Here is a 13,292-nt window from a genome sequence, read left to right as displayed (position 1 = left end):
AAAATAGCCAAAATTACTAAAATAGCCAAAATGGCCAAAATAGCCAAAATAGCCAAAATGACCTAAATAACCAAAATGACCAAAATGACCAAAATTACCAAAATGACCAAAATAACCAAAATGACTGAATAACAAAAAAGCCCAAATGACCAACATGACCAAAATGATCAAAATTATCAAAATGACCAAAATGACCAAATGACCAAAATGACCAAAATGATCAAAATTACTAAAATTAACAAAATTACCAAAATTACCAAAATTACCAAAATTACCAAAATTACCAAAATTACCAAAATTACCAAAATACCAAAATTACCAAAATTACCAAAATTACCAAAATTACCAAAATTACCAAAATTACCAAAATTACCAAAATTACCAAAATTACCAAAATTACCAAAATTACCAAAATTTCCAAAATTACCAAAATTACCAAAATGACGAAAATGACCAAAATGACGAAAATGACCAAAATCACGAAAATGACCAAAATGACCTAAATGACCAAAATGACCAAAATGACCAAAATGGCCTAAATACCAGAATTACCAAAATGACCAAAATGACCAAAATGACCAAAATTACTAAAATTACCAAAATTACCAAAATTACCAAATTTACCAAATTTACCAAATTTACCAAATTTACCAAATTTACCAAAATTACCAAAATTACCAAAATTACCAAAATGACCAAAATTACCAAAATTACCAAAATTACCAAAATTACCAAAATTACCAAAATTACCAAAATTACCAAAATTACCAAAATTACCAAAATTACCAAAATTACCAAAATGACCAAAATGACCAAAATGACCAAAATGACTAAAATTACCAAAATGACCAAAATGACCAAAATTACCAAAATGACTAAAATGACTAAAAAAGCCAAAATAACCAAAATGACCAAAAGGACCAAAATGACCAAAATGACCAAAATGACCAAAACGACCTAAATGACCAAAATGACTAAAATAGTCAAAATTACTAAAATAGCCAAAATGGCCAAAATAGCCAAAATAGCCAAAATAGCCAAAATGACCAAAATAACCAAAATGACCAAAATGACCAAAATGACTAAAATAACCAAAATGACTGAATAACAAAAAAGCCCAAATGACCAACATGAACAAAATGATCAAACTTACTAAAATGACCAAAATGACGAAAATGATCAAAATGACCTGAATGACCTAAATGACGTTAATGACCTTAATGACCAAAATGGGCAATTTTATTATTTTTTGTTTAATTTTGTTAATTTTGTATATTTTGTAAATTTTGTAAATTTTGTAAATTTTGTAAATTTTTAAAATTCTAAAATTCTAAAATTCTAAAATTCTAAAATTCTAAAATTCTAAAATTCTAAAATTCTAAAATTCTAAAATTCTAAAATTCTAAAATTCTAAAATTCGAAAATTCTAAAATTCTAAAATTCTAAAATTCTAAAATTCTAAAATTCTAAAATTCTAAAATTCTAAAATTCTAAAATTCTAAAATCCTAAAATTCTAAAATTCTAAAATTCTAAAATTCTAAAATTCTAAAATTCTAAAATTCTAAAATTCTAAAATTCTAAAATTCTAAAATTCTGAAATTCTAAAATTCTAAAATTCTAAAATTCTAGAATTCTGGAATTCTTAAAAATGTTAAGTTCCAAAATTCGAAATTTTAAAAAATGAAAATTTACTGAATTATAAATTTTTTGAATTTTAGGGTGCCTCAATACCAAAATCATTTATTTCAATTCGTGATATTTTTTAAAATTTTGACCTTGTAAAATCCTTGAAAATTTTCAAAAGTTAATAGATTTTTTTTACTATTTAAAAATTTAAGAATGTGTCGAATTTTTTTTCTGAATTTTTAAAACTTTTAAACATAAAAAAAACAATTTTTAAAACTTAAAACAAAACTTGAATTTGTATTTTTTTTTAATTTTGTAATATTTTTTTTTTATTTTAGTTTGTTAAAGTTTTTTAAATTTGTATTTTATTAAAAATTAAAAAATTAGATTTTAAAAATCATTTTTTTTTTCATTTTTAAAATTTTAAGAAACTTATTAAGTTTTCAAATGCGTAGAATTAAAAAATAATAATCTTTGAAATTTTAGAATTCAAAAATATAAATTATTTCAATTTTAGAATTTACAGAATTTACAATTTTGGAATTTTAGAACTCATAATTTTTAGAATATTAGAATTCAAAATTACAACTCGTGCGTCCAACGTTTTGGGAATTTAAGAACTTTATAATGTTAGATTTTTTGTATTTATAAATTGAAGAATTTTAGTACTTAAGAATTAAGGAATTTTAGTGTTTAAGTTTATGTCAATTAAATTTTTTTCTTATTTTTGAATTTCAATTTTTTTCAAAAATATTTGAAGACTTTGAGAATTTTAAGAAAAAATTCTAGAATTTAAGAAAAGAATACTAACAATTTGTACAATATCAAGAATTTAAATAAATTTAGAATTTTCGAATTCTTACATTTTTATGTTCTGAAATGCTAGAATTTTACAACTTTACAATTTCAGCGTTGAGGTTTTTTAAAAATTTTAGTATTTTTGATTTTTTTATTTTTCAGTTTGGAATTATTGGATTGAAAAGTTGAGAATTTGTTATGTTCCATTCATCCTATTTTTAATTTCGATTGTCCAATCGCACTTGTAGCACACCTCCATCGTTTCTAAAACATGACTCACCAGTTCGATTAGGTATGCGTCGCAACCTCCCGCGGACGGTAAAACACCAAACACCAACTGGTTCCTTCCCGTCACGTCTTCCGGAATGGCCCGCCGAGTAAACCATTTTTCCCGTCCTCCTTCTCCTCCGCCACGAAGACCGAAATCTGGAATACAAGACATTTTGATTCGGTCGCTCGCCCACTCCGGCCGGAACTTTCCGGCAGAAAAAGTAATGGAACCTAGTAAACAACTTACCTATTAACTGTCCAAAATCCTCCAAAAGCCTAAAAGCAACAACAACTGGTTCGACTCGGTTGCAATCAAGTCCGAACAAGATCAACAGAAAAGAACTGTCAAACTGTTTGCGTCAACGATAATCGACGTCGAATTGAAGGTAAATCGATTGAAAAAACCATGTCGAGCGTGTCGAGTGTTTGTCGCACGCTTGTCGTCCTTTCGACCAATCGATATCAAAACGGTAAAATCACAACCGTGCGACAACGACGTGCGACATTTTTCAAACAGGGTCCTTGGACCAAATTCGCCCATTCTCCTTTTATTTTTTTATCAAATTTTGGGCCTCTCCACAGAATAACTCTGAGGTCTCTCACTCCCAAAAATTATCTGATAGTGTGTAGCGCAAGGTGTAGCGTAATTTTTGCCATGTGTAAGGCAACCAACAAATCGAATTCAATTAATTTGGAGTCTCTGAACAATTTACATAAACCTTCAAATTAGCGATTTTTGGAAAATCGTTTTCAATCGTTTTTTTTTTTTATCGTATTCCAATAACACGTTAACGTCACTCAATTACTCTCAGAATCCCTGTTCTACACTCGAACTATTTTACGCTCGCGATCGTTCTCTCACCAATTTGCTCTTTCGTCACTCAAAGCGAAACGCGCGCGCCAAACCGTGAGTTCCCTTCATACGCGCACGCGCTCCGTCACGCTAGTCGGGTTTTCCGTTTTTGCATTCCGAGCACTGCACCAGGTGTACGGTACGGTAGCTCCTGGCAACCGGTAAATAAAAACATCAACATTGTATTCAGGGACTGGAGATTGCTCATAGGTGGACGTGTTTTTCTTTTCGTGATGGAAAAGTTAAAATTTTCTGTGGAACCTTGGATTTTTGAGGAATATTCAATCTGAAAAGGGATTTTTGTGATAGATTTGTTTGGAATGGGCAACGATCAACAGCAAAATGGGTGAGTTTTTCTTGATTTCAACGTAGATCTTCAGCTAATCCCACTGAATTCAGGAAGCGACGACCCGTCAGCGCTTCGCCGTACGCCGAGAACTACAAGGTTCCGATGGACATGTGCCAGCGGCACCTGATCAACCATCGGTTGATGGTGTCCAAGCTGACACGTCGCGAGCTGGAGGACAAATACATTAACCTGTGCGACGAGAACTTCACCATGAAAAAGCGCGCCCAGGAGCAGGACGAGCAGATCAAAAAGCTGAAGGTCAAGCTGGTGCGGGTGTCCAGCGAGAGCGGCCGGTCCAAGTCGCGGACGGATTTGACGGGACAGCAAAGGTTGGTGGAACTCAACTCGGTTGTTAGAGTAGAAGATTGAGGGTTGGTATCGTTCCAGCAAACTGCAAGATCTGGAAGCACAAAGGCGCGAGCTCCGCGAAAAACTGGAAGCTCTGAGGAAGAACCAGAAGAAGGAATCTCGCGAAAAGCGAGAAACCTACACAAAGGTTCGTTCTCAGAGTGCGCGAAGGCTTAAGGAGAGCACCACGACCAGGTCTTCACCGTCAACTTCCAATGAGGATGACGAAGTTGGATACGACGAAGATCGGGACCAGGTGTCCTCATCGGAGGAGGACCAGGAGCAGGATGAGTCCAACTCGAGCAAGGGTGAGCCTTCCAAGCCGGCGAAACCGTGCTCCGGCTGTCAATCGCTGCAGGCGGAAAAGTTGGCCAACGAGTCCGAGTTTGTAAAGATGAAATTGAGCATCAAATTTATGCACAAGGTAAGTGTTTATCGATTTTCCACTTTTCCAAAGTGTGTGTTTGTGCTGGTGTGAGGAAACAGTTTAACACCTCGACATTGGTTCGATGCACGCAATCACCCCTCCTGCTTTTCAACAGGAAATTCAAAACGAAAAGGAAAAGAATGCACTGCTCGCAAGACAGCTAGAGGAGAAGCTATCGTACGAAATTATGAAGCGCAATGCCGCCGAAAACGTAGAGGTGATTAATTTGACGCGCCAGGTTGAGGACATGAACAGGCAGATTCAGCGCCGACAGGAGGAGGAAAAACGCGCCATGGACGGTGAGCTGGCTAAGCAAGGTTGGAGCTCACGGATTAAATTTGTTGTTTGATGAAAAAGTAACTTATTGAAATTTCCAGGTGAACTCGAAGGTCAAGTAAGAAAGGAAAAGGATCGAAATGTTCACCTGTTCGAGGAATGTGAACGACTCAAGAAGAACATCGAAAAGCTCAGGGAGAACATGTCGGAAGTTGAGGTTCTACCTGTCAATTCTTAAAGTTTTCATTCAACTAATCCCAAACACATCACCTAGATCGAGCGTGACTTCCTCAAGCGACAGCAGGAAAATTTCACCAAGATCGTCGACGAGAACAAGCTGCTGCGGTACCAGCTGGAAGAGTTGCGCAAGCAGAACGAAGAGCTGGCGCGGCAGATCGAGGCCCTGAGGGAGGAGGAAGCCGTCACCAGGAGCGCCCAGAAGGAGCTGCTGGAGAAGTTGAAGACGCTGCAGCAGGACAATGACACGCTGTCGGTGCTGCTGGAGGGGTTGCGCACCGAGAATGAAACGCTGGCCGAGGAGAAGACGGTGCTGGAGCATAACTTGCGGAGCTTGGATGGTTAGTTAGCCTCTTTCGCCTATTCTGTATTTTTGAGATTCAAATTGATTCTAAATTCACTCTAACAGCCTCCCCTGCGAAAGATGGCCGCGCAACGACGGTATGTTAAACCCTGGACTCTTCTTGCCGTCATCCACTATCCTTCCTTCTCAGACTTATCTTAGTAAAAAAAGTCGTCTATTACCGCAGACTGCTTTATATAGTTGTGTCTTGTAAAGTGTTACCAGCAAATAGTGAATAGAAATTTCAATGCAACATGAAACCATTTTTGACTGTTTATTTCAAACATTTCGCTCAATTTCTCAAAATGCATAAAACGAAGCCAAATACTAATTAAATTTTGTAACAAAATTGGACTAAACAGATGATTAGATGCCAGGTAGAAACTCAAACGGAACCTATTGAAATGTTGGACGAATCGGGCTCTGAATCGGGTGATGAACTGATCGTATCTCCTCAGAAAAGTTCGGATCTTCAGGAAAATGTGCACATTCCAGCAAAAGGATTTTCAGCAGAGGTACGCAAATAAAAAAAAGGCAGCAAAAGCAAATATTAAAACCAACTTCTTCAAGACCCTAGAAACCACGAGTCCGTCGCGAAGACCTACTGAGGAAACCAACACCTTGCAGCTGATGGGCACGAAGCACGTCCGGATCAGTCAAATCCGACGGTTACCGCGAGTTTCCATGCTACAGCAAAATATCATCCATCAAGCCCCAGGACGAGCAATTTAGCGCTGCTTCTGTCCAACACTTACGCTCAAAATTTGGCGGTAAGTTCAGCTCAGTTTCACAGGTAGAATCGTAAATAAGGAAATTTATTGCAGAAGGATTTTCGAAGCAGTCACTTTTGGAATCCACCGACGAGGGACTCCATCATATCGTCAGTCCCAACGACCCCGGAAAAGAGACGCATTTCGTTCCAGGCTGACGAATCAATCCCGCTGGACAACCCATCAAGTGAAGCAAGAACTACAGGTTTGCCCATTTACCTTTGCACGTGCGAACCAGTCAACCCCAACCCTCGACCTCCCCCCAGAGTCATCTTCGCCAAACACGACCGACGTGCACCAAAACTACGCGGAATATTTTGGACTCAAGCCAGACGTGCAGCCGCCGCGCATGTCGATGATGCCCAAGGTGAGGAAGTAATTAGTTGCAATTTTTCTTACACACTAACACACAGAACGTCCAGCCACCACCCTCGGCGGTCCTTCCGGAGCAGCGGCTGGCCGTCGTGATTCGCATGGTGCGCTGGCGGGACGCCACGCTAGCCGACCTGTTTGCCCAAAAGGTGCAGCATTTCTACGTGGAGTTTAGCTTCCTCAACGAGAAGGGTCACCTGCTGGAGACGCAAAATTCGGCCGACCTGCTGGCGGCCGGAATCAACCGGAAGCCACCGCTGGAGTATCGGTTCGATTACCGCATCGAGTTCGTGCTGGACGGGCCACGGAGGCAGATGCTGAGGGATATGCTGCGGCCAGGTGGACGCGACATGGTTCGGTTTGTGGTGGTCCACGAGCAGGTTGAAATACGGAGGTGCACGGAGATAGGGTCCGTTTCGGGTGTTTTCGAAAGAAGAATGCAATCACAATTATTATTTTTTGTAGATACGCATCTATTAGACTACGACAGGAAGTACTTCCACCCGAGGCAGACGATCCAAGGATGATTGATACTCCGATTTATGATATTTTGGCCCCGGATAAGGAAATTGGAGTGCTTGGTGTCACACTGGAGGGTATTGCAATGCTTAAAGAGAGTTATGGTAGCTAATGGGTATTATATCTGAAGCAAAATAAAACTGTTTTTTTTTTTTTGTAATTTTATTAGGAGCAATTATTATTGACATTTTCTTTTAACCAAACATTTATAAACTTTAGGGATTTTTTACAAAACAAAATTGTAATAAATCAAACAAGCAGTGAGCGAGCCATAACTAACGTCCACAGGGTAATTCTTATGCTAAATTTGCTGAACTTTCCGAAAAAAAAACTTTCAAAAGCATATGATTTCGTTTTAGGGGAAAAACTTCGAAAACTGATAAAAATTGTCGAAATCATCACTTTTTCGGAAAACATTTTTGTAAAATTTTTATTACTCTTATTATATTTTTTATATAAAATCTGAAGATTGTATAAAAGAAGAGTTAAATTTTTACTGGAAACATGAAATTCATAGAGATTTACCTTTTTTAAATTGAATATGTCTTTATTGAACTTTCTTATAATAATTACATTTCATTTACATTCTAAGTGGTATGGCTAAATGCTCTTCATTTTTGTTATATTGTTCATTTTATTATTAACTGTTCACATTCTAATCTAATCTAATCTAATCAGACCCTAGCGCAGCCAATCTTTCGAAGGGATCCTGGAGAGTGCCTTAGGTTAGATGACGCCTAGCACTCTTCTTGTCATTTATTGACATTTGTGGTGCGCCATTGCATTAGAATGCATTGAAACATCACAAGCGTTAAAGCGGCCAGGCCTACTGCGTAAAGCCGTATCGCAGAGATGACTCGTAATTGGGTTGAGTTTGAGCACTGAGTGTTCGAACAACAACACAATTCTGAATCGACAGGGGAAGAAGAAGCGTGGGGACACAGCACCATACGCTCCGAGATTTTGGTTGTATTCGTTGGGAGCACCATGCTAAGAAGGTTTGGTACTCCGGGACACTCTGGGATGGGACATTGTATTTCCACGAATGCCCTGGCTCTATTTTTGCCGTGGTTATAGCGCCACAACTCACTCTCTGACTCTGACTCTGACTCTGAGAGTTTCTGTAACAGTATTCCTAATTCCATTCCAAGCTAACCAAGTCGTTATGGCCTAGTGGTTAGCATTTATGCTTACCAATCCAAAGGACGAGGGATTGAACCCCGCCTCGAGCGACTTTGATTGTTCATATTCATTTTTTTCAAATTTCTGCCACTCGAACAGATCCCGCTCCCGGTGACACCAAAGCAGGAAAATCCATCTTGATGTCCTTGTTGTGTCTCGTCATCTTGTAGACTTCGATCACGTTCAACTTAAGAGTTTTCAGCTCTTCTTTCAGCACACTCACATCCATGTCGTACAGGCCTCGGAGGACCTGTTTCATGGGGCGTTTACCTGAATCGTCATGGCTGTAGTATTCAATCTTTGTGTTGTTCAGGAAATCCCGAACGTACTTTCGCACCGAGTCCGATGACGATGTTTTCACAAAAATGGGTGGCAACTTTTCCCGTCGTTCAAATTCTTCCTTCTCGCTCACGTCCACAGGGAGGGTAGCAAACTGGTTTCCAGACGAATTTTGAGCGTCCTTGCTCAAACTGCCTGGCTTTGCAGGTAGCGCTTCGGCATTCTTTAGCTTCTTCAAATCTGCCGATCCTGCTGGTGAGGACCGCCTCTTTTTTCGCCGTGAGGCATTTTTTGCACTTTTTTTTTGGTGTGTGAGAGACGCACGTCTGACTCGCTTCTCTGCAGACTCAGAGATTTACCCTTCATTTTAGAAGACTTGAAGTTTTGAATGATAGAAAATTTAAGGTTTTGAAAATTTCAATAAATCAAAAAGAAAAGAATATCTCTGATCTAATCTTATCTAATCGAACACAAGCGCAGCCAGTTCGAAGAAAGCACCCAGGAAGAACCTATGGTTAGATACGCCTCAAGTTCCTTCTTGTCATTATTATTAATGATTGCAGTACTTTCGAGAACCCCCGAAGTGTATTACACTCATTAAAGCGGCCCGGCCTACTGCGTTGCATTAACCGCATGAGACAGATTCTATGAACGAAACCCACATTTCATAGAATCATCAGGGGAAGAAGAAGAAACTGGGGACATACCGTACCAACCGGTTCGAGCTATTTATAGATTATATTGGTGTGTGGTGTGTGGTGGATCAATTCACTCAAGGGGTGTCAACCCCTCGGCGGCCGCATGGCTAGGGGTGCCCAGCCTTTTGGCCCTGCGGGCCAGGTCTCACTTTTTCTGAAGCGTTGGCGGCCCGGGTAAAAGTTTAAAAATAAATGTCATAAAATGTATTTTATAAGGTTGTTTCAAGTAATCAAACAAATAAACTTGTGTTGCAAATTAGATTCATGTATCTTGATTTTAAGGAAGAAAATCAAAGATTACTTTCAAAGATGTATTTATTTGAATTATTTTTATTTTGCTCTGGTTAAAATTGTTTTGTAATTTTACCCTGATATCATTTACTAAATAAAATCTAATTTCGTCGTAGCATTTTTTTTTTTTCAAAATTAAAAAATCAACGAGACAAGATCAAATTGATTGAAACCAAATTGGGATTCGAATTTTCTGTACGAAAATCAATTTTTGCGTTGTTGCCTTCATTCCAATATTTAACAAAACATTTCAAAATGATTTTGAAGTCACGTAATTTAAAAAAATTGTATCTGATAGTTTTTAATTCGTCATTCTTCAAAATTCTTTGAATTATTGAAAAAAGAAAAACACATAGCTGTTTTTGAAAAGAAGTCGCGGGCTGGATAAAATGGCCTCACGGGGCCGGACGTTGGGCAGACCTGGGCTAGAGCATCTGACTTCCAATCCAAAGGTGTGAGTTCGAATCCCACCTGATTTCATGCGTTTTTTGTTCATATTCAAAGTTCAATTATAGTCGAAAAATTTCAATTTTGGTCGAGAATCGAACCCCGAATCTTCCGCTTATGAGGCGTGAGCCGTAGCCATCAAACCACGGGCCGGTCCTCAAAAAAAAAGAATGTCTCTGAGTCTCATTATTTTTTATTCTCATAAAAAACTTCTTTTGAAAAAAAAACAACGGAAACAAATATTTGCAGAGGATGGTTCATCCTGGCGAAAGGACTTTTGGGGAATGGCATTCTAGGAAATAATCTGTTCTGTTGTAAGGGAAATGAAAGTGTGTTAAAAGCCGTTTAGAAGTTCTAAATCAGATTTTCATACAAACTTTTGCTAAGACGGGTATTCATACTCGAGAAAAAAAAACTAGTGATAGCTTTAAGAAAATTATTGGATATGTTCTTTTATGAAAAATATTTCAAAATAAATTCAAAATATGAAAAAAAAACTAATCTTATCTTTTCCTAATTTTCAATCAAAAATTAGGATACGTGTAAACATTCAAATATAATTATATATTCAAATATGTATTTTTATTTATTTTTTGTTCGGATAATAAAATTTACAGGGTGACCACTCAAATTCCATTTTCAAATTCCCGACTTTTTTCCAGACTTTTCCACAATGCTCAAATAATAGGCATTGCTTATCTAAAGAATGATTTGAAAAAAAAAACTTTCTATAAGAATAGTCAATATTAACCACCGAAAAAAAATCTTAATGATTAAAAAAAAATCCAAATATAGGCATTTTTGAAAATACAGAAACTAAACAACAAATCTCGGGTGAGTTTTCAAAAAGCCGTAAGAGCCACCGTGACCTCTGACACTAATTTAAGTTTTTGTCGAAAATGAGACAACATTTCATGTTTTTTTTAAGTTTGGGGCATGAAGGACGTGTAGATGAACAATATCGAGCATTTCTGATATTGATTTTTCGTAAGTAGGTCGAATAACGATGCAAAAAGGACTTTGTTTACCATTTTTTTTTTCAATGAAAATTCAGTTTGAAATGATTTTATGCGTTCTCACTTATTTTAAGAGACTGTTTGAAGATACATTTTTTTTAAAATAATTATAGAAGAACTCAACATTTCTTGGATTATTTTTTTTACAATTTCATTAGTTTCTTTATGTTTTCAAATCGTAAAAATCTTTTCAATTTTGGATTTTATTCGATATTTAAGTTTTCCGCAAACTGAAAATCAAGCTTTATCTATGTTAGGTAATTAACCCATGCTCACAAAAAAAAAGTTCAAGGGCAACATTTGGAAAAAAAACACATTTTAAATTACTTAATGAATTTAGTTAAACAATTACAAATATTTACCCAAAAAAACTATTGCCAAACTCTAGTTCGAATCCTGTTTCAAATATTCAATTATGTGACAAAATGGAATAGAATCATTATTCTAAGCTGGCCATTACGCTCTATTTTTATATTAGTTTTTCATCAACTTTATCTCTTGTTTTGTGATCAAAAATTAAAAGCGATCATTTGATTCATAAAAAAATATTTTGAAAATCTGTGTGAAAGACTCCAATATTCATAAAGATTTTAAAGGTCTTAAACAGCTTTTCCATACTCAATTTATTGAAATAGTGAATATCTGGAGTTTTTTTTTTTTGAAAAGGTCCAATAAACCAAATTTTCATTTTTTGCTTTTTGGGTGTTTTTGAATACCCCTGACTCAAGGCGGTTCTAAAAACACCCAAAAAGCAAAAATTGAAAATTTGGTTTATTGGACCTTTTCAAAAAAAAACTCCAGATATAACCTTAAATTTTAAGTAAGTTACTAAAGCAGAAGTGAGTGAATTCAATTTGAAAATTGTACAAAATATTACAAAATTTATTCAAGCTCAGAATTCCCGACTTTTTGACATAAAATCATAAATTCCCGACTTTTTCCCGACTTTCCCGATTTCCCGACTTGAGTGGCCACCCTGAATTTAACATGAAAATGTTGGAAATCCATACTAAATTCTTTTTTAAACTCAATATTTCTATAGAGTTTTATGTCAAGCAAATCTAAAAATGCATCAATTCCAAAAATGTTGTTGAATTCATTGGATCAATGCAATGTTTCAAAACCATGCTTTGTTACAGTGTATTGAAAAATATTGAGTAATTTTCGATTAAATTTTAAACAAGAATAGTTGAACTGACTTTATCCGAAGTTTCGATTATCCGAAGTTCGATTATCCGAAGGTTTGCATAGGACTTCGGATAATCGAATCACGACCAAAAAATATATTTTTGTTCGTGTTATTCAATTTTCTTACTTTTAACATCAAATTCAAGTTCTGCGAGCCCACTTTAGTCAGATTTGAATAGTTCTGGAGTTTTTTTGAAAAGGTCCAATAAACCAAATTTTCAGTTTTTGCTTTTTGAGTGTTTTTTAATCCCCCTGACTCAAGGCGGTTTTAAAAACACCCAAAAAGTAAAAACTGGATATTTGGTTTATTGGACCTTTTCAAAAAAAACTCCAGAGTTGATTCCCCATCGCCATTTTGGTCGCCATCTTGGATTTAAAAATTCTAAATCACTTTGGCTTAGTTTAGGCTTCATACTTAAGCTCGACAATCGAAAATGAGACAACAAAAAATATTTTTCTATTGCATCTCTGAGTGACAAAAATAATTTTCAAGGTGAAATTTGACGAAAAATTCAAATAAGGCGAATTTTTTTTAGCTAAATAAATCTATCACACGTCTGTCTTTTTTTTTTTTTTTGTTCAGCTTTTATGTTGCTTTCATATTTAGGTTTTTATGAAAATAATTTCAGCAAAATAAAGAGTTCTCGTTGTTTCATCGTCTTTTCTTCGATTCATCAAATTTTGCCTTGACCTATATTTCTTGAGTAAGGTCCATTCTGATTTAAATTTAGTTTTGAAAATTTACAGGTCCACAAAATCCAACGTGATGTTTAGAACTGTTGGATATTCTTTCCGATATTAACATCATTTTGAGTAGGCATCGTGGTTTTCAAATTTTCACTTGTCTAGACAAACAAAATCTGAATATTTCATCTTGAAGCGGTATACGCACTTAGTAAGGTCAAGACAAATTTCAAAATTTACCGGTAAGGTAGCAGCGGCCTCAAAAAAAGGTTGTTTTGCTGTTCGTAAAGCTTTTCCTTGGCCTCTTTCCTTTAGAGC

The 13,292-nt window shown here is 36.2% G+C and overlaps 1 protein-coding gene across 1 annotated transcript; it reads left to right on the top strand.

Annotated features, from left to right (window-relative positions):
- Window positions 1-3,647: 3,647 nt before the first annotated feature.
- LOC6047851 (protein Daple) lies at window positions 3,648-7,324 on the top strand. The gene is given in 13 exon segments (XM_038261357.1): window positions 3,648-3,894; window positions 3,948-4,226; window positions 4,285-4,669; window positions 4,788-4,989; window positions 5,050-5,165; window positions 5,223-5,526; window positions 5,595-5,626; window positions 6,099-6,231; window positions 6,234-6,321; window positions 6,394-6,503; window positions 6,565-6,665; window positions 6,721-7,079; window positions 7,136-7,324. Coding segments are annotated over 13 exon segments (2,301 nt in total). The 5' UTR covers window positions 3,648-3,868; the 3' UTR covers window positions 7,302-7,324.
- The last annotated feature ends 5,968 nt before the right edge of the window (window positions 7,325-13,292 follow it).

Source organism: Culex quinquefasciatus, chromosome 3, assembly GCF_015732765.1.
Source record: "Culex quinquefasciatus strain JHB chromosome 3, VPISU_Cqui_1.0_pri_paternal, whole genome shotgun sequence".
NCBI lineage: Eukaryota > Metazoa > Arthropoda > Insecta > Diptera > Culicidae > Culex > Culex quinquefasciatus.
This window is presented reverse-complemented; position numbering and strand designations above follow the sequence as displayed.